Here is a 24,780-nt window from a genome sequence, read left to right as displayed (position 1 = left end):
TATTGTGATTATTCACAGTTCCTAAAGTACTTACCTGCAATACCTTTCATTCGAAGTATTACATGTAAAATTTGAACCTGTGGTTCTTAAAATAAACTAAGAAAATATATTTTTCTATACAAAAACCTATTGGCCTGGAATTGTCTCTGAGTGTGTGTTCCTCATTTATTGCCTGTGTGTGTACAACAAATGCTTAACACTACTCCTTTGATAAGCCTACTGCTCGACCACACTACCACAAAATAGAGCATTAGAATTATCTCTTTTTGCCACTATCTTACCTCTAAGGGGAACCCTTGGACTCTGTGCATACTATTCCTTACTTTGAAATAGTGAATACAGAGCCAACTTCCTACATCATGTATTTCAAATTGTTGACGCCTCAGAATCCACGCTCATAAAAATTGCTTATTATTCTTCCAAACTTTCAGATGGACATTGTGTGGTCTAGAAAATAATACTAGCCACCTTTTCAATGGTCATCCTAGCTGGGTTTAGACACCTTGATTTAAAAAGGACATGTAAGGAAATGCCTCCTTGGCATGGTTGCCCCCTGACTTTTTGCCTTTGCTGATGCTATGTTTACAATTGAAAGTGTGCTGAGGCCTGCTAACCAGGCCCCAGCACCAGTGTTCTTTCCCTAACCTGTACTTTTGTATCCACAATTGGCAGACCCTGGCATCCAGATAAGTCCCTTGTAACTGGTACTTCTAGTACCAAGGGCCCTGATGCCAAGGAAGGTCTCTAAGGGCTGCAGCATGTCTTATGCCACCCTGGAGACCTCTCACTCAGCACAGACACACTGCTTACCAGCTTGTGTGTGCTAGTGAGGACAAAACGAGTAAGTCGACATGGCACTCCCCTCAGGGTGCCATGCCAGCCTCTCACTGCCTATGCAGTATAGGTAAGACACCCCTCTAGCAGGCCTTACAGCCCTAAGGCAGGGTGCACTATACCATAGGTGAGGGTACCAGTGCATGAGCATGGTACCCCTACAGTGTCTAAACAAAACCTTAGACATTGTAAGTGCAGGGTAGCCATAAGAGTATATGGTCTGGGAGTCTGTCAAACACGAACTCCACAGCACCATAATGGCTACACTGAAAACTGGGAAGTTTGGTATCAAACTTCTCAGCACAATAAATGCACACTGATGCCAGTGTACATTTTATTGTAAAATACACCACAGAGGGCACCTTAGAGGTGCCCCCTGAAACTTAACCGACTATCTGTGTAGGCTGACTAGTTTTAGCAGCCTGCCACAAACCGAGACATGTTGCTGGCCCCATGGGGAGAGTGCCTTTGTCACTCTGAGGCCAGTAACAAAGCCTGCACTGGGTGGAGATGCTAACACCTCCCCCAGGCAGGAATTGTCACACCTGGCGGTGAGCCTCAAAGGCTCACCTCCTTTGTGCCAACCCAGCAGGACACTCCAGCTAGTGGAGTTGCCCGCCCCCTCCGGCCAGGCCCCACTTTTGGCGGCAAGGCCGGAGAAAATAATGAGAAAAACAAGGAGGAGTCACTGGCCAGTCAGGACAGCCCCTAAGGTGTCCTGAGCTGAGGTGACTCTAACTTTTAGAAATCCTCCATCTTGCAGATGGAGGATTCCCCCAATAGGGTTAGGATTGTGACCCCCTCCCCTTGGGAGGAGGCACAAAGAGGGTGTACCCACCCTCAGGGCTAGTAGCCATTGGCTACTAACCCCCCAGACCTAAACACGCCCTTAAATTTAGTATTTAAGGGCTACCCTGAACCCTAGAAAATTAGATTCCTGCAACTACAAGAAGAAGGACTGCCCAGCTGAAAACCCCTGCAGCGGAAGACCAGAAGACGACAACTGCCTTGGCTCCAGAAACTCACCGGCCTGTCTCCTGCCTTCCAAAGATCCTGCTCCAGCGACGCCTTCCAAAGGGACCAGCGACCTCGACATCCTCTGAGGACTGCCCCTGCTTCGAAAAGACAAGAAACTCCCGAGGACAGCGGACCTGCTCCAAGAAAAGCTGCAACTTTGTTTCCAGCAACTTTAAAGAACCCTGCAAGCTCCCCGCAAGAAGCGTGAGACTTGCAACACTGCACCCGGCGACCCCGACTCGGCTGGTGGCGATCCAACACCTCAGGAGGGACCCCAGGACTACTCTGATACTGTGAGTACCAAAACCTGTCCCCCCTGAGCCCCCACAGCGCCGCCTGCAGAGGGAATCCCGAGGCTTCCCCTGACCGCGACTCTTTGAACCTAAAGTCCCGACGCCTGGGAGAGACCCTGCACCCGCAGCCCCCAGGACCTGAAGGACCGGACTTTCACTGGAGAAGTGACCCCCAGGAGTCCCTCTCCCTTGCCCAAGTGGAGGTTTCCCCGAGGAACCCCCCCCTTGCCTGCCTGCAGCGCTGAAGAGATCCCGAGATCTCTCATAGACTAACATTGCGAACCCGACGCTTGTTTCTACACTGCACCCGGCCGCCCCCGCGCCGCTGAGGGTGAAATTTCTGTGTGGACTTGTGTCCCCCCCCGGTGCCCTACAAAACCCCCCTGGTCTGCCCTCCGAAGACGCGGGTACTTACCTGCAAGCAGACCGGAACCGGGGCACCCCCTTATCTCCATTCTAGCCTATGTGTTTTGGGCACCACTTTGAACTCTGCACCTGACCGGCCCTGAGCTGCTGGTGTGGTGACTTTGGGGTTGCTCTGAACCCCCAACGGTGGGCTACCTTGGACCAAGAACTGAACCCTGTAAGTGTCTTACTTACCTGGTAAAACTAATCAAAACTTACCTCCCCTAGGAACTGTGAAAATTGCACTAAGTGTCCACTTTTAAAACAGCTATTTGTCAATAACTTGAAAAGTATACATGCAATTTTGATGATTTGAAGTTCCTAAAGTACTTACCTGCAATACCTTTCGAATGAGATATTACATGTAGAATTTGAACCTGTGGTTCTTAAAATAAACTAAGAAAAGATATTTTTCTATATAAAAACCTATTGGCTGGATTTGTCTCTGAGTGTGTGTACCTCATTTATTGTCTATGTGTATGTACAACAAATGCTTAACACTACTCCTTGGATAAGCCTACTGCTCGACCACACTACCACAAAATAGAGCATTAGTATTATCTATTTTTACCACTATTTTACCTCTAAGGGGAACCCTTGGACTCTGTGCATGCTATTCCTTACTTTGAAATAGCACATACAGAGCCAACTTCCTACATTGGTGGATCAGCGGTGGGGTACAAGACTTTGCATTTGCTGGACTACTCAGCCAATACCTGATCACACGACAAATTCCAAAATTGTCATTAGAAATTGATTTTTGCAATTTGAAAAATTTTCTAAATTCTTAAAAGACCTGCTAGGGCCTTGTGTTAGATCCTGTTTAGCATTTCTTTTAGAGTTTAAAAGTTTGTAAAAGTTTGAATTAGATTCTAGAACCAGTTTTAGTTTCTTAAAAAGTATTCCAACTTTTAGAAGCATAATGTCTAGCACAGATGTGAATGTGGTGGAACTCGACACCACACCTTACCTCCATCTACAGATGAGAGAGCTAAGGTCACTCTGTAAACTAAAGAAAATAGCAATGGGCCCCAAACCTACCAAAGTACAGCTCCAGGAGCTTTTGGCAGAGTTTGAAAAGGCCAACCCCTCTGAGGATGGCAACTCAGAGGATGAAGATAGTGACTTGGAGGGAAATTCCCCCCCTCCAGTCCTACTTAGGGAGAGCAGGGCTTCTCAAGCCCTGACTCCACAAATAATAGTCAGAGATGCTGGTTCCCTCACAGGAGGGACCAACAACTCTGAAATCACTGAGGATAACTCCAGTGAAGAGGACATCCAGTTAGCCAGGATGGCCAAAAGATTGGCTTTGGAAAGACAGATCCTAGCCATAGAGAGGGAAAGACAAGAGATGGGCCTAGGACCCATCAATGGTGGCAGCAACATAAATAGGGTCAGAGATTCTCCTGACATGTTGAAAATCCCCAAAGGGATTGTAACTAAATATGAAGATGGTGATGACATCACCAAATGGTTCACAGCTTTTGAGAGGGCTTGTGTAACCAGAAAAGTGAACAGATCTCACTGGGGTGCTCTCCTTTGGGAAATGTTCACAGGAAAGTGTAGGGATAGACTCCTCACACTCTCTGGACAAGATGCAGAATCTTATGACCTCATGAAGGGTACCCTGATTGAGGGCTTTGGATTCTCCACTGAGGAGTACAGGATTAGGTTCAGGGGGGCTCAGAAATCCTCGAGCCAGACCTGGGTTGACTTTGTTGACTACTCAGTGAAAACACTAGATGGTTGGATTCAAGGCAGTGGTGTAAGTAATTATGATGGGCTGTACAATTTATTTGTGAAAGAACACCTGTTAAGTAATTGTTTCAATGATAAACTGCATCAGCATCTGGTAGACCTAGGACCAATTTCTCCCCAAGAATTGGGAAAGAAGGCGGACCATTGGGTCAAGACAAGGGTGTCCAAGACTTCAACAGGGGGTGACCAAAAGAAAGGGGTCACAAAGACTCCCCAGCAGAAGGGTGATGAGACAACCAAAACTAAAAATAGTAAAGAGTCTTCTACAGGCCCCCAAAAACCTGCACAGGAGGGTGGGCCCAGAGCCTCTTCACAAAACAATGGGTACAAGGGTAAAAACTTTGATCCCAAAAAGGCCTGGTGTCATAGCTGTAAACAGCATGGACACCAAACTGGAGACAAGGCCTGTCCCAAGAAAGGTTCCACTCCAAACTCCCATCCAGGTAACACTGGTATGGCTAGTCTCCAAGTGGGATCAACAGTGTGCCCAGAGCAAATCAGGGTCCACACTGAAGCTACTCTAGTTTCTGAGGGTGGGGTGGATTTAGCCACACTAGCTGTCTGGCCGCCTAACATGCAAAAATACAGACAGCAACTCTTAATTAATGGGACTAGAATAGAGGGCCTGAGGGATACAGGTGCCAGTGTCACCATGGTGACAGAGAAACTGGTTTCCCCTGGCCAATACCTGACTGGAAAAACTTACACAGTCACCAACGCTGACAATCAGAGAAAAGTACATCCCATGGCAATGGTTACTTTAGAATGGGGAGGGGTCAATGGCCTGAAACAGGTGGTGGTCTCCTCAAATATCCCAGTGGACTGTCTGCTTGGAAATGACCTGGAGTCCTCAGCATGGGCTGAGGTAGAGCTAAAAACCCATGCAGCAATGCTGGGTATCCCTGAACTGGTGTGTGTGAAAACAAGAGCACAGTGCAAGGCACAGGGTGAAAAAGTAGAGCTGGAGTCTGGAAAAATGGCCCAGCCTACCAAGAGAACAGGAAAGTCAGTTGGGAAACCAACTGCAACACAGCAAAAGAAAGGGAACCTCTCTTCTCAGGAAGAAGTTCTGCCCTCTGAGGGAACTGAGCCTTTGGAGCTTGAACCTTATCAGGTTGAGCTCTTAGGCCCAGGGGGACCCTCAAGGGAAGAGCTGTGTAAGGGACAAGAAACCTGTCCCTCTCTTGAAGGCCTTAGGCAGCAAGCTGCTGAAGAGTCCAAAGGCAAGAAAAATGGAACACATAGGGTCTATTGGGAAGATGGGCTCCTGTACACTGAGGCCAGAGACCCCAAACCTGGTGCCACTAGGAGAGTGGTAGTGCCTCAGCTGTTCAGAGAGTTCATCCTAACATTGGCCCATGACATTCCCCTTGCTGGACATTTGGGACAAACCAAGACGTGGGAGAGGTTAGTCAACCACTTCTACTGGCCCAATATGTCCAACATGGTTAAGGAGTTTTGCCTCTCCTGCCCCACCTGTCAAGCCAGTGGTAAGACAGGTGGGCATCCAAAGGCCCCCCTCATTCCACTTCCAGTGGTGGGGGTGCCCTTTGAAAGAGTGGGTGTGGACATAGTTGGTCCACTGGAACCTCCCACAGCCTCAGGAAATATGTATATCCTGGTAGTAGTGGATCATGCTACCAGGTATCCTGAAGCTATTCCCCTTAGGTCGACTACTGCCCCTGCAGTAGCCAAGGCCCTCATTGGTATCTTTACCAGAGTGGGTTTCCCTAAGGAGGTGGTGTCTGACAGAGGTACCAACTTCATGTCAGCATACCTAAAGCACATGTGGAATGAGTGTGGAGTGACTTATAAATTCACTACACCTTGCCATCCACAAACTAATGGCTTAGTTGAGAGATTCAACAAGACATTAAAAGGCATGATCATGGGGCTCCCAGAAAAACTCAAAAGGAGATGGGATGTCCTCCTGCCATGTCTGCTTTTCGCTTACAGGGAGGTACCACAGAAGGGAGTAGGGTTCTCACCCTTTGAACTTCTGTTTGGTCATCCTGTAAGGGGACCACTTGCCCTTGTTAAAGAAGGCTGGGAGAGACCTCTCCATGAGCCTAAACAGGACATAGTGGACTATGTACTTGGCCTTCGCTCTAGAATGGCAGAGTACATGGAAAAGGCAACCAAAAACCTTGAGGCCAGCCAACAACTCCAGAAGTTTTGGTATGACCAAAAGGCTGCACTGGTTGAGTTCCAACCAGGGCAGAAAGTCTGGGTTCTGGAGCCTGTGGCTCCCAGGGCACTCCAGGACAAATGGAGTGGCCCTTACCCAGTACTAGAGAGGAAGAGTCAGGTCACCTACCTGGTGGACCTGGGCACAAGCAGGAGCCCCAAGAGGGTGATCCATGTGAACCGCCTTAAGCTCTTCCATGACAGGGCTGATGTGAATCTGTTGATGGTAACAGATGAGGATCAGGAGGCAGAGAGTGAACCTCTCCCTGATCTTCTGTCATCAGACCCAAGAGATGGCACAGTAGATGGAGTGATCTACTCAGACACCCTCTCTGGCCAACAGCAAGCTGATTGTAGGAGAGTCCTACAACAGTTTCCTGAACTCTTCTCCTTAACCCCTGGTCAGACACACCTGTGTACCCATGATGTGGACACAGGAGACAGCATGCCTGTCAAGAACAAAATCTTTAGACAGTCTGACCATGTTAAGGCAAGCATCAAGGTGGAAGTCCACAAGATGCTGGAATTGGGAGTCATTGAGCGCTCTGACAGCCCCTGGGCTAGCCCAGTGGTCTTAGTCCCCAAACCTCACACCACAGATGGAAAGAAAGAGATGAGGTTTTGTGTGGACTACAGAGGGCTCAATTCTGTCACCAAGACAGATGCTCATCCAATTCCAAGAGCTGATGAGCTCATTGATAAATTAGGTGCTGCCAAATTTCTAAGTACCTTTGACTTGACAGCAGGGTACTGGCAAATAAAAATGGCACCTGGAGCAAAAGAAAAGACAGCATTCTCCACACCTGATGGGCATTATCAGTTTACTGTTATGCCCTTTGGTTTAAAGAATGCCCCTGCCACCTTCCAAAGGTTGGTGAATCAAGTCCTTGCTGGCTTGGAGTCCTTTAGCACAGCTTATCTTGATGATATTGCTGTCTTTAGCTCCACCTGGCAGGATCACCTGGTCCACCTGAAGAAGGTTTTGAAGGCTCTGCAATCTGCAGGCCTCTCTATCAAGGCATCCAAATGCCAGATAGGGCAGGGAACTGTGGTTTACTTGGGCCACCTTGTAGGTGGAGGCCAAGTTCAGCCACTCCAACCCAAGATCCAGACCATTCTGGACTGGGTAGCTCCAAAAACCCAGACTCAAGTCAGGGCATTCCTTGGCTTGACTGGGTACTACAGGAGGTTTGTGAAGGGATATGGATCCATTGTGACAGCCCTCACTGAGCTCACCTCCAAGAAAATGCCCAAGAAAGTGAACTGGACTGTGGACTGCCAACAGGCCTTTGACACCCTGAAACAAGCAATGTGCTCAGCACCAGTTCTCAAAGCTCCAGATTATTCTAAGCAGTTCATTGTGCAGACTGATGCCTCTGAACATGGGATAGGGGCAGTTTTGTCCCAAACAAATGATGATGGCCTTGACCAGCCTGTTGCTTTCATTAGCAGGAGGTTACTCCCCAGGGAGCAGCGTTGGAGTGCCATTGAGAGGGAGGCCTTTGCTGTGGTTTGGTCCCTGAAGAAGCTGAGACCATACCTCTTTGGGACTCACTTCCTAGTTCAAACCGACCACAGACCTCTCAAATGGCTGATGCAAATGAAAGGTGAAAATCCTAAACTGTTGAGGTGGTCCATCTCCCTACAGGGAATGGACTTTATAGTGGAACACAGACCTGGGACTGCCCATGCCAATGCAGATGGCCTTTCCAGGTTCTTCCACTTAGAAAATGAAGACTCTCTTGGGAAAGGTTAGTCTCATCCTCTTTCGTTTGGGGGGGGGTTGTGTAAGGAAATGCCTCCTTGGCATGGTTGCCCCCTGACTTTTTGCCTTTGCTGATGCTATGTTTACAATTGAAAGTGTGCTGAGGCCTGCTAACCAGGCCCCAGCACCAGTGTTCTTTCCCTAACCTGTACTTTTGTATCCACAATTGGCAGACCCTGGCATCCAGATAAGTCCCTTGTAACTGGTACTTCTAGTACCAAGGGCCCTGATGCCAAGGAAGGTCTCTAAGGGCTGCAGCATGTCTTATGCCACCCTGGAGACCTCTCACTCAGCACAGACACACTGCTTACCAGCTTGTGTGTGCTAGTGAGGACAAAACGAGTAAGTCGACATGGCACTCCCCTCAGGGTGCCATGCCAGCCTCTCACTGCCTATGCAGTATAGGTAAGACACCCCTCTAGCAGGCCTTACAGCCCTAAGGCAGGGTGCACTATACCATAGGTGAGGGTACCAGTGCATGAGCATGGTACCCCTACAGTGTCTAAACAAAACCTTAGACATTGTAAGTGCAGGGTAGCCATAAGAGTATATGGTCTGGGAGTCTGTCAAACACGAACTCCACAGCACCATAATGGCTACACTGAAAACTGGGAAGTTTGGTATCAAACTTCTCAGCACAATAAATGCACACTGATGCCAGTGTACATTTTATTGTAAAATACACCACAGAGGGCACCTTAGAGGTGCCCCCTGAAACTTAACCGACTATCTGTGTAGGCTGACTAGTTTTAGCAGCCTGCCACAAACCGAGACATGTTGCTGGCCCCATGGGGAGAGTGCCTTTGTCACTCTGAGGCCAGTAACAAAGCCTGCACTGGGTGGAGATGCTAACACCTCCCCCAGGCAGGAATTGTCACACCTGGCGGTGAGCCTCAAAGGCTCACCTCCTTTGTGCCAACCCAGCAGGACACTCCAGCTAGTGGAGTTGCCCGCCCCCTCCGGCCAGGCCCCACTTTTGGCGGCAAGGCCGGAGAAAATAATGAGAAAAACAAGGAGGAGTCACTGGCCAGTCAGGACAGCCCCTAAGGTGTCCTGAGCTGAGGTGACTCTAACTTTTAGAAATCCTCCATCTTGCAGATGGAGGATTCCCCCAATAGGGTTAGGATTGTGACCCCCTCCCCTTGGGAGGAGGCACAAAGAGGGTGTACCCACCCTCAGGGCTAGTAGCCATTGGCTACTAACCCCCCAGACCTAAACACGCCCTTAAATTTAGTATTTAAGGGCTACCCTGAACCCTAGAAAATTAGATTCCTGCAACTACAAGAAGAAGGACTGCCCAGCTGAAAACCCCTGCAGCGGAAGACCAGAAGACGACAACTGCCTTGGCTCCAGAAACTCACCGGCCTGTCTCCTGCCTTCCAAAGATCCTGCTCCAGCGACGCCTTCCAAAGGGACCAGCGACCTCGACATCCTCTGAGGACTGCCCCTGCTTCGAAAAGACAAGAAACTCCCGAGGACAGCGGACCTGCTCCAAGAAAAGCTGCAACTTTGTTTCCAGCAACTTTAAAGAACCCTGCAAGCTCCCCGCAAGAAGCGTGAGACTTGCAACACTGCACCCGGCGACCCCGACTCGGCTGGTGGCGATCCAACACCTCAGGAGGGACCCCAGGACTACTCTGATACTGTGAGTACCAAAACCTGTCCCCCCTGAGCCCCCACAGCGCCGCCTGCAGAGGGAATCCCGAGGCTTCCCCTGACCGCGACTCTTTGAACCTAAAGTCCCGACGCCTGGGAGAGACCCTGCACCCGCAGCCCCCAGGACCTGAAGGACCGGACTTTCACTGGAGAAGTGACCCCCAGGAGTCCCTCTCCCTTGCCCAAGTGGAGGTTTCCCCGAGGAACCCCCCCCTTGCCTGCCTGCAGCGCTGAAGAGATCCCGAGATCTCTCATAGACTAACATTGCGAACCCGACGCTTGTTTCTACACTGCACCCGGCCGCCCCCGCGCCGCTGAGGGTGAAATTTCTGTGTGGACTTGTGTCCCCCCCCGGTGCCCTACAAAACCCCCCTGGTCTGCCCTCCGAAGACGCGGGTACTTACCTGCAAGCAGACCGGAACCGGGGCACCCCCTTATCTCCATTCTAGCCTATGTGTTTTGGGCACCACTTTGAACTCTGCACCTGACCGGCCCTGAGCTGCTGGTGTGGTGACTTTGGGGTTGCTCTGAACCCCCAACGGTGGGCTACCTTGGACCAAGAACTGAACCCTGTAAGTGTCTTACTTACCTGGTAAAACTAATCAAAACTTACCTCCCCTAGGAACTGTGAAAATTGCACTAAGTGTCCACTTTTAAAACAGCTATTTGTCAATAACTTGAAAAGTATACATGCAATTTTGATGATTTGAAGTTCCTAAAGTACTTACCTGCAATACCTTTCGAATGAGATATTACATGTAGAATTTGAACCTGTGGTTCTTAAAATAAACTAAGAAAAGATATTTTTCTATATAAAAACCTATTGGCTGGATTTGTCTCTGAGTGTGTGTACCTCATTTATTGTCTATGTGTATGTACAACAAATGCTTAACACTACTCCTTGGATAAGCCTACTGCTCGACCACACTACCACAAAATAGAGCATTAGTATTATCTATTTTTACCACTATTTTACCTCTAAGGGGAACCCTTGGACTCTGTGCATGCTATTCCTTACTTTGAAATAGCACATACAGAGCCAACTTCCTACAGGACACATCTGCAAATCTAGCTCTAAAAATGACTTGTAGCAGTGTGAGCGGCTGGAGCTACTCATATATACTGGAATATGAAGAAAGAGATATGACCATTATCTTACCCATGAAAGGTTTTACCTTGGCTCAAGGGCCTCAAAGGCATTTTATCATCCTTGTTATGAAGTCTGTTAACAACATCTTGCATCAGACTTAACATTCTGTCCACATTCACCGGTCGGTGTTGCTGCACCCGCTATGGTATAACTAAAGGCACAGTTTTTATCTGAAAACTACTTGGGCCCTGTTTAAGAAGAGCTGCGAAATGTGTTTCTTACCATGTTCATATAGAGAGACAATAATTACTTCTCTCTTCAAAGACAAATTTACAAATGTTTACAAAATTGTTTACTAAACCAAACTAATATAAATGCCTTAAAATAAATCGCTTGTAACTGGACAGGAGCCCTCCACCTGCACTGCACAAATTGTTCAAACATTTAAAGTACTGACAAAAACAAGTATTGTGCACTAAACTTAAGGTAACTAATGCCTTGAATGTTTGTCATACCAAACTGTATTGACCTCTGCAAACACTCACACTCATGGAAAAGTAAGGATGTGTTTGATTTAAAATATCAGTTCCATATCTGAACAAACAAGTAAGTGATTACTACCAACCAGGAATTGCAATACAACTTTAATGCTTCACATGTTTACATACATAGTCCTGGATGGCACTGGGATGGTCGTAGCCCAGGGTTCGTTCGGTCATTATTACTGCTTTCTGCTGCGTTTCCAAGGCCTACAACAAAAACAACAATTGATGTAATCCCTAACATATTGGGTATTTGGTGAGGTAAGAAGTAGAGCTAAATGGGTGGGTCGAAGGAGGTAATTTACGATACAGCGAGACGTCGAGAGGAAGATGAAAAAGATAAACAGTTGGAGGAGAATATGTAAAAAAGAAAAGAAGAAATTAGTTTATAAAATGCAAAATGTAGAGAACAATGTGCAAACGTCATGCACTGCGGATGAGTGAAAACTATTGATATTACTGCCCTATTGTAGCCTCCAGTCCAATAATACAAAGGTGTTCAAAATCAAGGAAGTGCTACGTAAATCTATGCTATTGCCAGCGTGTGCCCATACATCGTGGAGGAAAGAGCCCTCAACACCCAAGTTTCAGATATTCATGCACACAAAATATAGGCCTTTAGTGCCTAATGCCCAGTGACGGTGGTGGCAGGTCGAGCAGATTCATGGGAAACAACATGGGTAACATGGGCAAAGTTATTCTTACTGGGTACATATACTATATATATGTATATACAGATATATATTATACATAGTATATATATATATATACTGCTCTAACCACCATTGAGTGACAGGCTTGAAAGGAATGCCAGATAGTGCCAATCGGAGGAGTACATGACATAATTACTTATTTGGTACGAATATATATGCTTTAAGAATGGCACAGGAGAGACTTCCTAAGAAAAGAATAAGCTACAACATTCTCATGGATGGTCATACCCACCATTGTAGCCCTTGATTCACAAGTATTCATTATAGCCAAACAGTGGCAGAATTTAAATGAATAATTTGTTTAGGCATTTGAAAGCGTGAATCTAAATATGGTGCAGAATAAGGTATAAAACGGAAGTCTGTAGCTTAAAGTGAGAAAGAAAACGATAGTATGCTGATGGAAATCAGCAACCTTTTCAATCAATTATTTTGTTCAGTATTCATAATAGAAAGTAGTGATAGAGAAGTGGTCCAATAAAGCGGTACAGTATCAAAAAGTAGGTGTCTGCAAGTGCATTTAAATAAAAAAGAATCAGCTAGTGCCTATTATGCAAACAGGCGTGCTGTGGATGTAGATGTGTTAGATTAAGGCTCTTTGAAACTGGCTCTCTTTCTCGGAGGGTAAATTCATGGACAAGAACAACCCTCAAAGAGGGTGACACCTTTATTTCATAGAGCATTGGTCATTCAATGCTTAAAATGTTATATTGGTACTGTAGGTGGCAGATGATTTTCTTTTGTGCATTTATACACTCATATTACTTTGCTCTATGCACGTCTGAATGAATATTGGACTGATATCTAAATAGTTTCATACATCTGATGACACTGCAATTGTTTGCAAGAACAGATGGCAAGGCTACAGTGTATTAGCGTTAGTACCAGAAGAATCTTTCATTGCCCTCAAAACGAGGCATTCCATGTAGCTGCACAGTTACAAAGATGAAATCCATCTTACCGATGGTACATCACCCAAAATGTACTGTAGTTTGGCAAGAAGGCGTAAACACATGGATATTTCAGGATGTACAGCCCCATAGACATTATTGAACTGCACGACAGCTTCGTTTAGTAATACCGCACCTTCCTTGATATTACCTGAAAAAAGGGAGAATAATAACTAAAACATACCACAGTATAATATGGAATCTACAGTAACATAAAATGGGGCTCTACTTTCAGAGATTCTTTCGCACACAGCTCATTAGAAACCACATGATTGTCTATAAAATAACTCTAATCGGTCTAAAACATTTATGCTGTGCTTGGGCCGGCAGTCAACTACATATCCTAAATACAATTCTCACACTCATTTGCAATAAGATATCTAGGTACATTATAGCATAGTCATACATCTTTCAAAATCAACAACCAAGCCATTCAGGAAAGCAAGAAGGCAGATATAAATAAAGACTTAGGGGGTTATTACAACTTTGGAGGAGGTGTTAATCCGTCCCAAAAGAGACGGTAAAGTGACGGATATACCACCAGCCGTATTACGAGTCCATTATATCCTATGGAACTCGTAATACGGCTGGTGGTATATCTGTCACATTTGGGACGGATTAACACCTCCTCCAAAGTTGTAATAACCCCCTTAACGCCTTGGGGTTCGACTTTGGATTTGGAATTGTGTTCTGTATGTAAATACTAGGAGCGACTTGGGCGCAAACAGGTTCTATGTATGTTTTGTCTACATGCATTACTGTCTTATAGTAGTACAATCTCCCATACAACACCCTTATGAACAAATCTTGTTCTTACACTTTGCAAGAGTGTGGTTACGGACACAAAACAACCACTGTGTTTCCCTGTGCACTTGGAAAAGGAATAAAATAATTCTCTTTGCTTTGCAACGCTCAATAGTTGTTGTACTGTCAGCTATCTGTGCTTGCTCAGAGCGATCTCAGTTTCACGTGACCTAATACAAATAATTCATTCATGGACAGCCAAATCTCAAATCCTTGAAAAGCATATACCAAATAAGTAATGTCTTTATCAGTGTTCCGTAGTATGAGCAACTTGGAGGGCATCCACTCAATAAAGTAACTTTTATAGCACACGAGGGGGCACATAAAAAGAAGATGACCTTACCTGAGCTATCATTTATATATTATGCTGAACGTTTCTATAGTGTTGCTTCGCTTGGAGGAAGTGGAGCGCTTTACAACAAAATTAGAAAACTTTTTGAAAATAGAAAAAACAATAATGGATAAGAAAGAGAAGCACTGAATTCAGATGGAGAAACCTGTGTAGATTACTTCTTTGGTTTCAGTGGTTAGATATATGGACGAATTATGTTTATTAGGAGGAAAGAGATAGTAAGATCGGACAAACTGGTGGGTTTTGACAAGATATTTGAAAGACAAGAGATCTGGAAAGAAGCAAGTGGAAGTATAGAGAAAAATCACTAGTCTTTTCACCAAAGCAGCAATTGCTTTTGAGGAGATTTTGTCTTTTTTGGAACACCAAATCATCAACTGAATAGAGTTTTTGCTTCCATAAGTGTGTGTGAAATTTTACTTGGGGCCAGAGAAGATGTTTTGTAGAGCATGAAAGACTATTTTATTTCTTACGACCAGATGTGAGTGGGCTGTGCCCTGATGATGATTCTCCGGAGAATGGAATGCAATAGAGAAGAGAGCTTTGTCATTAATTCTGGAGACAATGGGGGCTTTGTTTACAGAACTGAAATCATGATAGGGGTGAAATGTTTTCATCTTATTTTTCTGAATTAAGGGGGAGTGAATGCAGCTGCTCGGCTTATCTTGAAATGTCGCATAAGACAGTATATTAGGCACAACTTTGATTCTATACTGCCCCCCCATCAAACAGGGAGTAATGTTTAAAGCCCTCATCATCACTTATAGGGCCTTAAATCACTCTGGCCCTCTCTACTTACAAAGAGATTCAAAAAGTACAACCCTAGTAGGACTTTTTGCTCCTCCAAACAGGGTTTGGTGTGTACTCCTAAGATACTTAAGGACAGTCTCAGGGGCGTTGTTTCACCTATTTGGCAGCAAAAAGCTGAAACTTGCTTCCTAATGCGCTTAGAGGTTTAGATACAGAAAAGGCTTTCAAGGCATCATTAAAAACTCAACTTGTCAGGGAGCTTTAGGTTACCGTCTCTTTCTATAGGATTTTAGTGCTGGGACACTTCTTGGTAAACAGCTGTGTGCTTTATAAATGACATTCATTCATTTGTTCATTCATTCATTCAAGGGTTTTGCCTAGTAATTTGAGGAATGGTGAGAGAAGCTGAGCAGAGTCAGATAAGTAAACAAATGGAAAACAATCAGAAGCAAGTCTGTGTTAAAAATTTCTTAAAGAAACAGTGATCAGTGTATCCATATTTCTGACCTGTGCTTTCAAGCAGAAATATACATCCTGGTAGGAAATGCAGCTTTAAGCCTTCTGCTAGCAGTATTCACCTTCCTCTCCCACATTTGTTTTCAATGAATGAATGGGTTTCTTCTAATCTTTCACGTACATGTAAAGGTAAATGTTTGTAGTGGCTTAGACTGTCTTTGTAGTTTAAGATGCATATGTTTGAAACTGAAAGCTAATGGTTTGCCAAACATATGCTTTTTAATCTGCTAAGAGACTTCCAGTGCCAGTATCGACATATTCTATCTGCACCCATAGCAAAGATAAGTGGTGGGCTGATTTTGCTCTTAACACGAGTAAAGGGCACAAAGTGTTCCAATGGCGACTAGGGAATCCTAGGCAGTTTCCAACTTTGTATGTAAAAACCTTCAGAAAATGCAGTTTGGGTGTTTTTATGAACAAAAATGTTGTCTGAGATACAGTTCCCAAAGGCTTCTACCTCTTAAGTGGTTAACGAAAACAAAGTGTGACTGAACTACTGCATGAATGACTCCATTTTCAAAATAAAAGCCTACCTTGTTGAATGGTCGTTTTAGCAGTTTGAAGCACCCTTGTTGCATCCTTTGCATGAACATTAATATGTTTGACAACAGGAAACATGTTAAGTATGTCTTCCTCAGTGACTGCAGGCTTATGACGGCTGTCAAAGTTGTATTCTCGTAGCGAGATCTAATGAAACAAAAGGAGTGAGTTTTGGTATTCCATCGACAGCAGAAGGGACAAACCAAAAGTACTTGGCATGCAACATAATATTGTTGGTGAAGATAGTAATCTGCCATAACTTTAAATTATATCATAAATGATTGACCAAAAGTAGAGATATGGGAAATGATTCGGTGTTAGGAAATGTAATATCATGTTTCTAAATTTGCACAATTCAATTTACCTGAATCCCGGCTTTCACGCAGAACTCTCGTAATAGTGTCATTTTCTGTATGCTAAACTCCTTAACAAGCTGATCCACTCCATCACTAAAAAACAAATATCTGAACTTAAACAGACAAAATAGCAAGGTTTTGTTGTATATTCTTTCTGCAAAAGCAATCAACTCCTGAATGAAGATGCTTTGCAAGTTGTAAAATGATTAGGAGGTCAATTTCAATGTAAGAAATTCAGAATTTAAAATCTGTGTTAACCAAGCAATGTTTTTTATAAATTTGCATTGAAATGACATGAAATCAAGAGCCCTTGGAAATGTTCTATTTCTTAATCTAACTTCACCAAATTAATTTCAACAATGTTAACATAGGATTTCTAAATTAGGGCCTGATTCACAAAATTTTCCGTCAGTAAATAAGCTATACTCCTAGATTAGATATAACACACTACAGAATTTAATTTACCTAAGTGAGAGACATTTACTCAAAACAACAAGCTTTGTGAATGTTGCAGTTTCCCTGAAGAGGTAAACAGCTCTTCAAATAGCATAGTTGACAGTATTTAGCTATTTAATGTGGGATAATGAGTTCACAGTGGTTCCAGAGGTATACTTGAGAAGTCTAAACCAGTGTTTTCTAGTAAGGGCATCAAAGCGAGGGCAGAAGAGGCAGCACGCTGCCTACCAGCAGGACAAGGATAATTATGCATGGGGGGATCTATCGTTTAACACAGCTGTTTACTGAACAAATAAAGACCGTGACAGTATGAATAGGGGGCACCTCTGAAGAAACATAACTTTTAAAAGCAATGTAAACTACCTGCAAGGAATTTCTCTACAATTTGCTGGTAAGGGAGCATCAATCTAGTAGATGACGATTTAGCCAAGGCTGACTGAAGGGGATGGGGAGCAGACACCTTACCATCTAAAATGTATTAAAATACAACATAAAATATGCGGTATTCTATACAATATATGACACTGATTTGTGTATTTATTATGAATCAATACTGTAACTTGCTGGTAAAAGAACAAACAAAATTTAAGATAGAAATATTACATCACTCAGATGCAATATGATGACATGCAGGTGGTGCTAAGAAAAGGAACCTTGAAAAGCAGAGCCTTTGGATTGGCCCGAAATTCCTGACACAGGACAAGTAATTCAGTTATTTTCAAATTATCGTATTATTACTTCAAAATTGAAATATAACTCAATTAACTTTACATAGACTTAATGCAAAAACCTTGTAAAGTAGCTCTAATTAAAAAAAACTTGTACTGATCTTTCCATAAAACACTGTGAAAGCAAAGTGTTTTCCGGAAAGCTGTTACGAGTATTTATCAATAATTAACAATAAAGAATCAAACCATTTATGAGTAATGTTTTTGTAAACGCTGCATTAAGAAATCAAGTCTTATGAATAGAAAAATTCTTAACTTTCTGTGACTTCACTAGTTGGACTGCTCAAGACGACAGTGTAGGGCCAATAACTGAATTTTACATACCAAGGAAGTGTAAAATCGAAGCAGTCTCGTACTTCTTTCTGGATTTGCTTCCAAAGCTCAGATGGAATCATATTAGTTAAGGCAGAATTGTCTCCATTTTCCTGATTGCGAACCTTTCGCTTGCCCTTTCGTCTGCGAGACTGAAGTTCATCTGCTGGCAAATGAGCCACAGGGTTTAGGTATGAGCTCAGGAAACAGTTCAGAAAGTGGCTGACAGCAGCTGACAAGGAAGACATCTCACTGCCCTAAAAAAGAACATGTTGGTATGAATTTTGTCACAGAAATCTTGTACTATGTGAACATCCTTCTCACACCAGTTATGCAAATGGAAACAATGGCTATGGCTGCAAAATCTCCTTGTGATCATTAGTTCAAGTATTCATTTGAAAGAGCACAACTGGCATAATGAAAATGTTTATATTGTCTGTTTTCAATATTTTGTACTCCAGGCTCAACAAAGGAGCTCTCTGCAAAACAATACAAGTATTATATTATACATTTACATTCCAAAGATATCCATAGGTAGTTATGAAAATATTTGGTATAATGGATATCAGTGTATATTATGTCCATGTGCATTGGTTATTATAACATTTAACTGATTTCAGGTGTTCATGGTGTAGATATAGTGTGAAAGACAAGTCTGAGCACAGGTACCACTTTTTTCTTCAATTTAGTACATGTTCATGCCTCCATGAAGGGCTCCACTATTGGATGTTTCAACTGAGATGTTATTTAGAGTAACTTTAATAGCTACATTTGTAGGAATTGTTCAGGGCAACAAAAGAAACCTTTTACACCCCTTTTACAAACCTTGAAACTATTACAACATATTCTGTCATATTTCCAGGCACACCTGTGCTGGCCTTAAAATTTTAGAAGCAGCTAGTTTCAAATTTAATGACAAAATATCTTAATTCCAAGCCTATGAGAGTTTAGAATACTTTTCCCCTGGGGCACACTCATCTCTAGGCTCCAGGAGTGGCTTGCCTCTGTTGGACTTTGAGGTAAGGCTGCTTGGCTCTGAGAACGGAAAGTGTAGAGAAAGCGTACGAGCTTTATGCAATATTGTAGGACTGCATCATCATTTAACTGTAAATCTAACTTTGCAGCTGTGGGTGGGTTAGGGAGCAGTGTCATGGGTCAGGCAATGACCATTTTCAGAAGGGCATTGCTCTGTATTCTTAGAGGGAATTGCTGAGAGTTAAAATAGGTCATTTTATTGAATTTCTGAGAATATCTGAGCCGTCTAATGTTAGAAGGTGTTGTTGTTCCTTTCTACCCTTGCTGCTGATTCTGATTGATATGCATGGTGCAAATGCATATATAACCCTAAGACTTTCAAGAGTTCCTGCACTACTGCTGAAATGAAGTGTATGCCTCGGTCACTATAATTTCTATTCAGTATTCAGAACCAAGGGATGAAATCTCTTAGTTATTGATTAGCTTCTACCAACCAGAAACACGTACACTAAGACACAGGAGTAAGTAGTACACCTTGGCATGCATATTGCATATCTAATACATAAAACAAATTCACATCTTCCTTTCCCTCCACTCTTGGACTCACCCAAACCTTTCTGCCTACTGTAGACTCCCAGACGTTCTCCAAAGTAAGCCCAATAAAAGGCACACATACCCACCACTCCCAATAACATTTCACTTCTTTCCTTTATTTATCCCCTTCAATTGATCCATCCCTATTCAAAACTCAAGAGTAAATGCATAGGATGGCAAGAGCACAGACTTAACATAACTAATCCTACTAGGTAAACAAAGCACATATTACTAACCTTGGGTTCCAGAGAAGTGTGCTACTCCCTACAAAGTGCCCCGATGCTTCAACAGGGGGAGTAAGTGCTACAGAAATACAATTTATAATTACAACTGTGAATCTCCTGGAAATTGGAGGGTTTGGGATTTGTGTATTTTTGTTTTCCTGGAATTTTTAACATCCCTCTCACTATTTTTATGAACACTATTACTTCTTTGTATTTTGCCTGGTCTTATAAATGGATGCTGAAAAAAACACATTGCACTTTCTTACCTGGAGATACCTTCGGATGATATGCTTTGCTGAACGAGTCACAATTTCTCCAATTACAATTCTCTGTGAAGAAACACAAATCATCAGAATGTGCAGGCCATGAGTTTCAATGCATGACTTTAAAAAAAGAGTTTAATGAACAGGACACAGAGGAATGTAAACCTTTCAGACACCTAACTTCTGCTTAAGCATGCATTTGTGGATTAAACAGACTTTCCTTCCATTACAAAATGCTCTTTCCCGAACCCCAGCATATTAAATGATAACTAATATTAAGGAGAGGGGTTATGAAAAGTTGTAGAGGCACAAGTAAACACGTACTACCAAAAAGCACCATCAATGTCTTAATAAAAAGTGGATCTAGGTAGTAATCCTTTCAGTTAAACAGAAAATTATTTAGGTTGTTGATACTTTTGAAAGCCATTCGAGGGGTCTTGCTTTTTGTATATTGTGCCTATTTGCTTCAAATTATTTAAATACAGAATTTATTTTTCTACAGTAAGTGTATATTTTGTACCAGTGAAATAATGCACATTGCTTTTCAAATAAGAGGAGATTGTTTGAATAACTGAAGAAAATTCAAAACCAATTTGCAAAGAAAATAGGGAAATTATATTCAATGAATGACGTTCAACAGGAGATACATATATAAAGTGAACACATTTCCATTGCCATAATATGTAAGTTGTTAGCTGAATCAAAAGATTTGAAATTAGGAGATCAAATATGGTTTGTTGTGGTTTGGGTGCAGCACACAGGGTGGTGTTGATCATTGAGACCATCTGATGTATGGGCCCCATACCACTCATTCCCCTGGTCTTAAATGTACCCCTGCACCCATCCCTTTGTATCCCATGTTATTAAGCAGAATGCTTTTCATACTAACATGCACGATCCTGGGGAGGGGTGTCCGCTTCATACACTTGCACTAATTATAATTATCACTTACCTGTGGTGATTGCTTTGACAGAGGGCTAGGGTTGCAGTCCCCATAACAACTAAGACAGCACAGGAGACTGCAGCCTTGACAGAGGGTTAGTGTTGCAGTCCTCACATCAAAAAAGACAGCAGAGGAGACTGTAGCTTATACTTTTCTTCTTTGATGTTTGTGTTTAAGATGGTCAGACCTGGAGGCCTATGACAGTTCAACTTCTTAGGGCCTGGCTTCTGTGGGACTGGCTGATAATTCAAAAAGCCGAGACTCTGTAGATTTACTTTTTGTGCCAAACCTGACCACATTTGCTACACAAATATGATACTTGCAGAGAGCATGTTTGAGATATAAATCCCAGACCTTATTGGATGATACCAGCTGTTATATTTAGCAGGAATTATATATTCATGTCTTTGGTCTCAATCCAAGAAGGAACCAAAGTTATTGATAAAAAATAAGGGGTTTCAAGCATTTCACATGCTATTGCGGAGCTACTTAGATGGTTGGAAAAAAAGGATGATGATAATTTGAGAAAATTATCTCAAAGGACTACTAATATTGTGGGTTAGACCAAGGCTTTGTTTCCTCTAAGTTCTGGTTACATATACTTAGTCTTTGATGTAAATGTACTTACATGGATGTGATCCAATTGTGGTTTGTTTTCTGATTGTTGTATCACCTCTGCAATTGTTCCAAGATATCGCACATTAATTCCATGTCTGTGCAGAGCCTCAGTCATGGTTACTCCATCCAGTGGAACAATCACATGTTCCAAGCAGTCTTTTACCTATAAAAAAAAACAAAATACCCTTGATTACTACATTCTGCAAATTGGTGCTTTGTGTTAAGTAAATTGCTGTAATTGGGCATAAATCGGTATGGAGGGCTTTGATAATCTTTGTCCTCAAAATCAATATTGAAACTTCTTTTAAAAAAAGGCTAATTTTTTATTACACACAGGAGTTTAATTAGATTAATTTGAAGAATTTAAACTGTACCTAGAATTCCTTCGATTATGGAAACATTTGAAGGGTGAGCATAAGTTGAGCAGTTTTTTAGTTTCATCTCAGTAATGTGTAGCAGGTTTGTGTACTTAATGTGTTGAATTCAATGACATTTGGCAAGTCCAAATTCAAGGCAGCTTAGAACTGTAACACTGTCATGGATGTTTGTCACAGTCTAAATAAGTCAAAGTATATGAGCCATAAATGTGTAAAACATAAATACTGGCCTGTGACAACGTAGGACCGTCAACAAAAAACATTTTAAAAGCCTATGGGCCTCATTACAAGTTTGGCAAAGGGGATTACTTCGTCAGAAACTGGTGATAATTTTACTGGCATATAGTACGAAATTCTGGTGTATGCACTCTAGCAAATAAACCATGTTGTGCAATTCTGATTTAATCACCCTGGTATAGTTTCACAGTGGTACACAAATCAGAATTTCACTCGATTTGCCAGGAAGACCTTCACCAGGTTTTACTTGCCAAACACCTGAGGGCAAATACCGCAATGTATGCTATTTGTGTGTGGACTATGAGCACATGTACAATTTATGGATGGTTAAATACCACCTGACTTGGATTCCTGTATCACGCACAAATAATTGTGCCTGAAACAGAATTAGCCTGAAAGTTAATCAAATACCTTAGTTGGTGCATTTTAGTAAAACGGTCAAAGCTTTACTATCCATAACAATAGCACAACATTGTTATTCATTTAAATTTGCTGTCTTATTGGAAATCGGAATCCAGCCCTTCTGGTGGTTTCTCTTTGCTTTGTGGGACAGTTTCACTTGGGGCTTGGGATTTACCAGCAAAAGACCTTGTGGAGTATCTACTGCACCTACCTAGCAATGATCAAATCACTGAAGCATTTTATATGGAAGAAAGATCACACATGAACTATGCAAAATCAAATAAGTGGCTCAAAGAAGTCTGTAATCAATAAAAATGGACAAGGATCCGCCTTAACTCACTTTGCTAAACAGAGTAAATATAAATTGTGAGTGATTGACTTGGCGGGAAGAGTTATACAAGGATGTTTCCAATTTTGGTTACCAGGCACAAAGGAGCCCATGTGGAAATTTGAGTGGATATTTAGTTAAAAAACTTACAAAGTTTGGAATTTTAACAGACACGAGGAAGGCGGATGCTTCTTTCAACAGCCGTTTTTGCTTCTGGTTTGCTTCCTTCTCTGATTCTGGAAATCTCACAACTTTTTGGAAATGAAAAGGAAAAAAGAAAAGTAAGTCCTTACATTTCAAGATTGCAATCAATTGAGGCTATACGCATGAAGCATCTTTAACAATCTCGAGACCTGAGTGGCATTTTTTCTTCTCCCAGTCTAACGGAGATGTCTCATCCAAAACTAGCATAAACTCAAAGACCAGTACAAGGGAGAAGGCAACAAAAATGTTTATGAAATTAGTGGTTAGGCTTTGACAAAGTAAATACACTTAAAAAGCAATAGACATGGACACATGGATGTGGAGAGTTGAACACAATGGAGGATACGTCCTAAATGGGTAAAATATTTCAAGAACAGTTAACAGCTGCTTTGCGGGATTAATATTACTTGTGCTTAGATAGTGCAACTACTTCTGTGATTTTAAATACCATATGAATAGGTGTTACTACATACCCATTGATATTCAAGCAATTTCTTGATAACAGGGATAGTTGCTAGCTCTACCTACTCTCTCAATGGGGTTAGTAATATAGGTTACTGGTTGTAGGAAGTTGGCTCTGTATGTGCTATTTCAAAGTAAGGAATAGCATGCACAGAGTCCAAGGGTTCCCCTTAGAGGTAAAATAGTGGTAAAAATAGATAATACTAATGCTCTATTTTGTGGTAGTGTGGTCGAGCAGTAGGCTTATCCAAGGAGTAGTGTTAAGCATTTGTTGTACATACACATAGACAATAAATGAGATACACACACTCAGAGACAAATCTAGCCAATAGGTTTTTGTATAGAAAAATATCTTTTCTTAGTTTATTTTAAGAACCACAGGTTCAAATTCTACATGTAATATCTCATTCGAAAGGTATTGCAGGTAAGTACTTTAGGAACTTCAAATCATCAAAATTGCATGTATACTTTTCAAGTTATTCACAAATAGCTGTTTTAAAAGTGGACACAGTGCAATTTTCACAGTTCCTAGGGGAGGTAAGTATTTGTTAGGTTAACCAGGTAAGTAAGACACTTACAGGGCTTAGTTCTTGGTCCAAGGTAGCCCACCGTTAGGGGTTCAGAGCAACCCCAAAGTCACCACACCAGCAGCTCAGGGCCGGTCAGGTGCAGAGTTCAAAGTGGTGCCCAAAACACATAGGCTAGAATGGAGAGAAGGGGGTGCCCCGGTTCCGGTCTGCTTGCAGGTAAGTACCCGCGTCTTCGGAGGGCAGACCAGGGGGGTTTGGTAGGGCACCGGGGGGGACACAAGCCCACACAGAGATTTCACCCTCAGCAGCGCGGGGGCGGCCGGGTGCAGTGTAGGAACAGGCGTCGGGTTCGCAATGTTAGTCTATGAGAGATCTCGGGATCTCTTCAGCGCTGCAGGCAGGCAAGGGGGGGGTTCCTCGGGGAAACCTCCACTTGGTCAAGGGAGAGGGACTCCTGGGGGTCACTCCTCCAGTGAAAGTCCGGTCCTTCAGGTCCTGGGGGCTGCGGGTGCAGGGTCTCTCCCAGGTGTCGGGACTTGGGATTCAAAGAGTCGCGGTCAGGGGAAGCCTCGGGATTCCCTCTGCAGGCGGCGCTGTGGGGG

At 43.0% G+C, this 24,780-nt stretch overlaps 1 protein-coding gene across 2 annotated transcripts in view; it reads right to left on the bottom strand.

Annotated features, from left to right (window-relative positions):
• LOC138266200 (clustered mitochondria protein homolog) overlaps window positions 1-24,780 on the bottom strand; it is a 241,245-nt gene that overhangs the window by 47,476 nt on the left and 168,989 nt on the right. For both annotated transcript variants that reach the window (XM_069214691.1, XM_069214692.1), the window contains exons 13-20: window positions 23,133-23,233; window positions 21,649-21,801; window positions 20,081-20,143; window positions 18,034-18,278; window positions 16,534-16,618; window positions 16,163-16,316; window positions 13,219-13,358; window positions 11,674-11,754 (exon numbers count right to left, since the gene is read on the bottom strand). In XM_069214691.1, coding sequence (XP_069070792.1) covers window positions 11,674-11,754; window positions 13,219-13,358; window positions 16,163-16,316; window positions 16,534-16,618; window positions 18,034-18,278; window positions 20,081-20,143; window positions 21,649-21,801; window positions 23,133-23,233 — 1,022 coding nt within the window. The remainder of the gene's footprint in view (window positions 1-11,673; window positions 11,755-13,218; window positions 13,359-16,162; window positions 16,317-16,533; window positions 16,619-18,033; window positions 18,279-20,080; window positions 20,144-21,648; window positions 21,802-23,132; window positions 23,234-24,780) is intronic.

The sequence above is a fragment of the Pleurodeles waltl genome, chromosome 11 (assembly GCF_031143425.1).
Source record: "Pleurodeles waltl isolate 20211129_DDA chromosome 11, aPleWal1.hap1.20221129, whole genome shotgun sequence".
In the NCBI taxonomy this organism is placed as follows: domain Eukaryota; kingdom Metazoa; phylum Chordata; class Amphibia; order Caudata; family Salamandridae; genus Pleurodeles; species Pleurodeles waltl.
The sequence above is the reverse complement of the archived record's forward strand: the minus strand, read 5'-3'. Positions and strand labels throughout refer to the sequence as shown.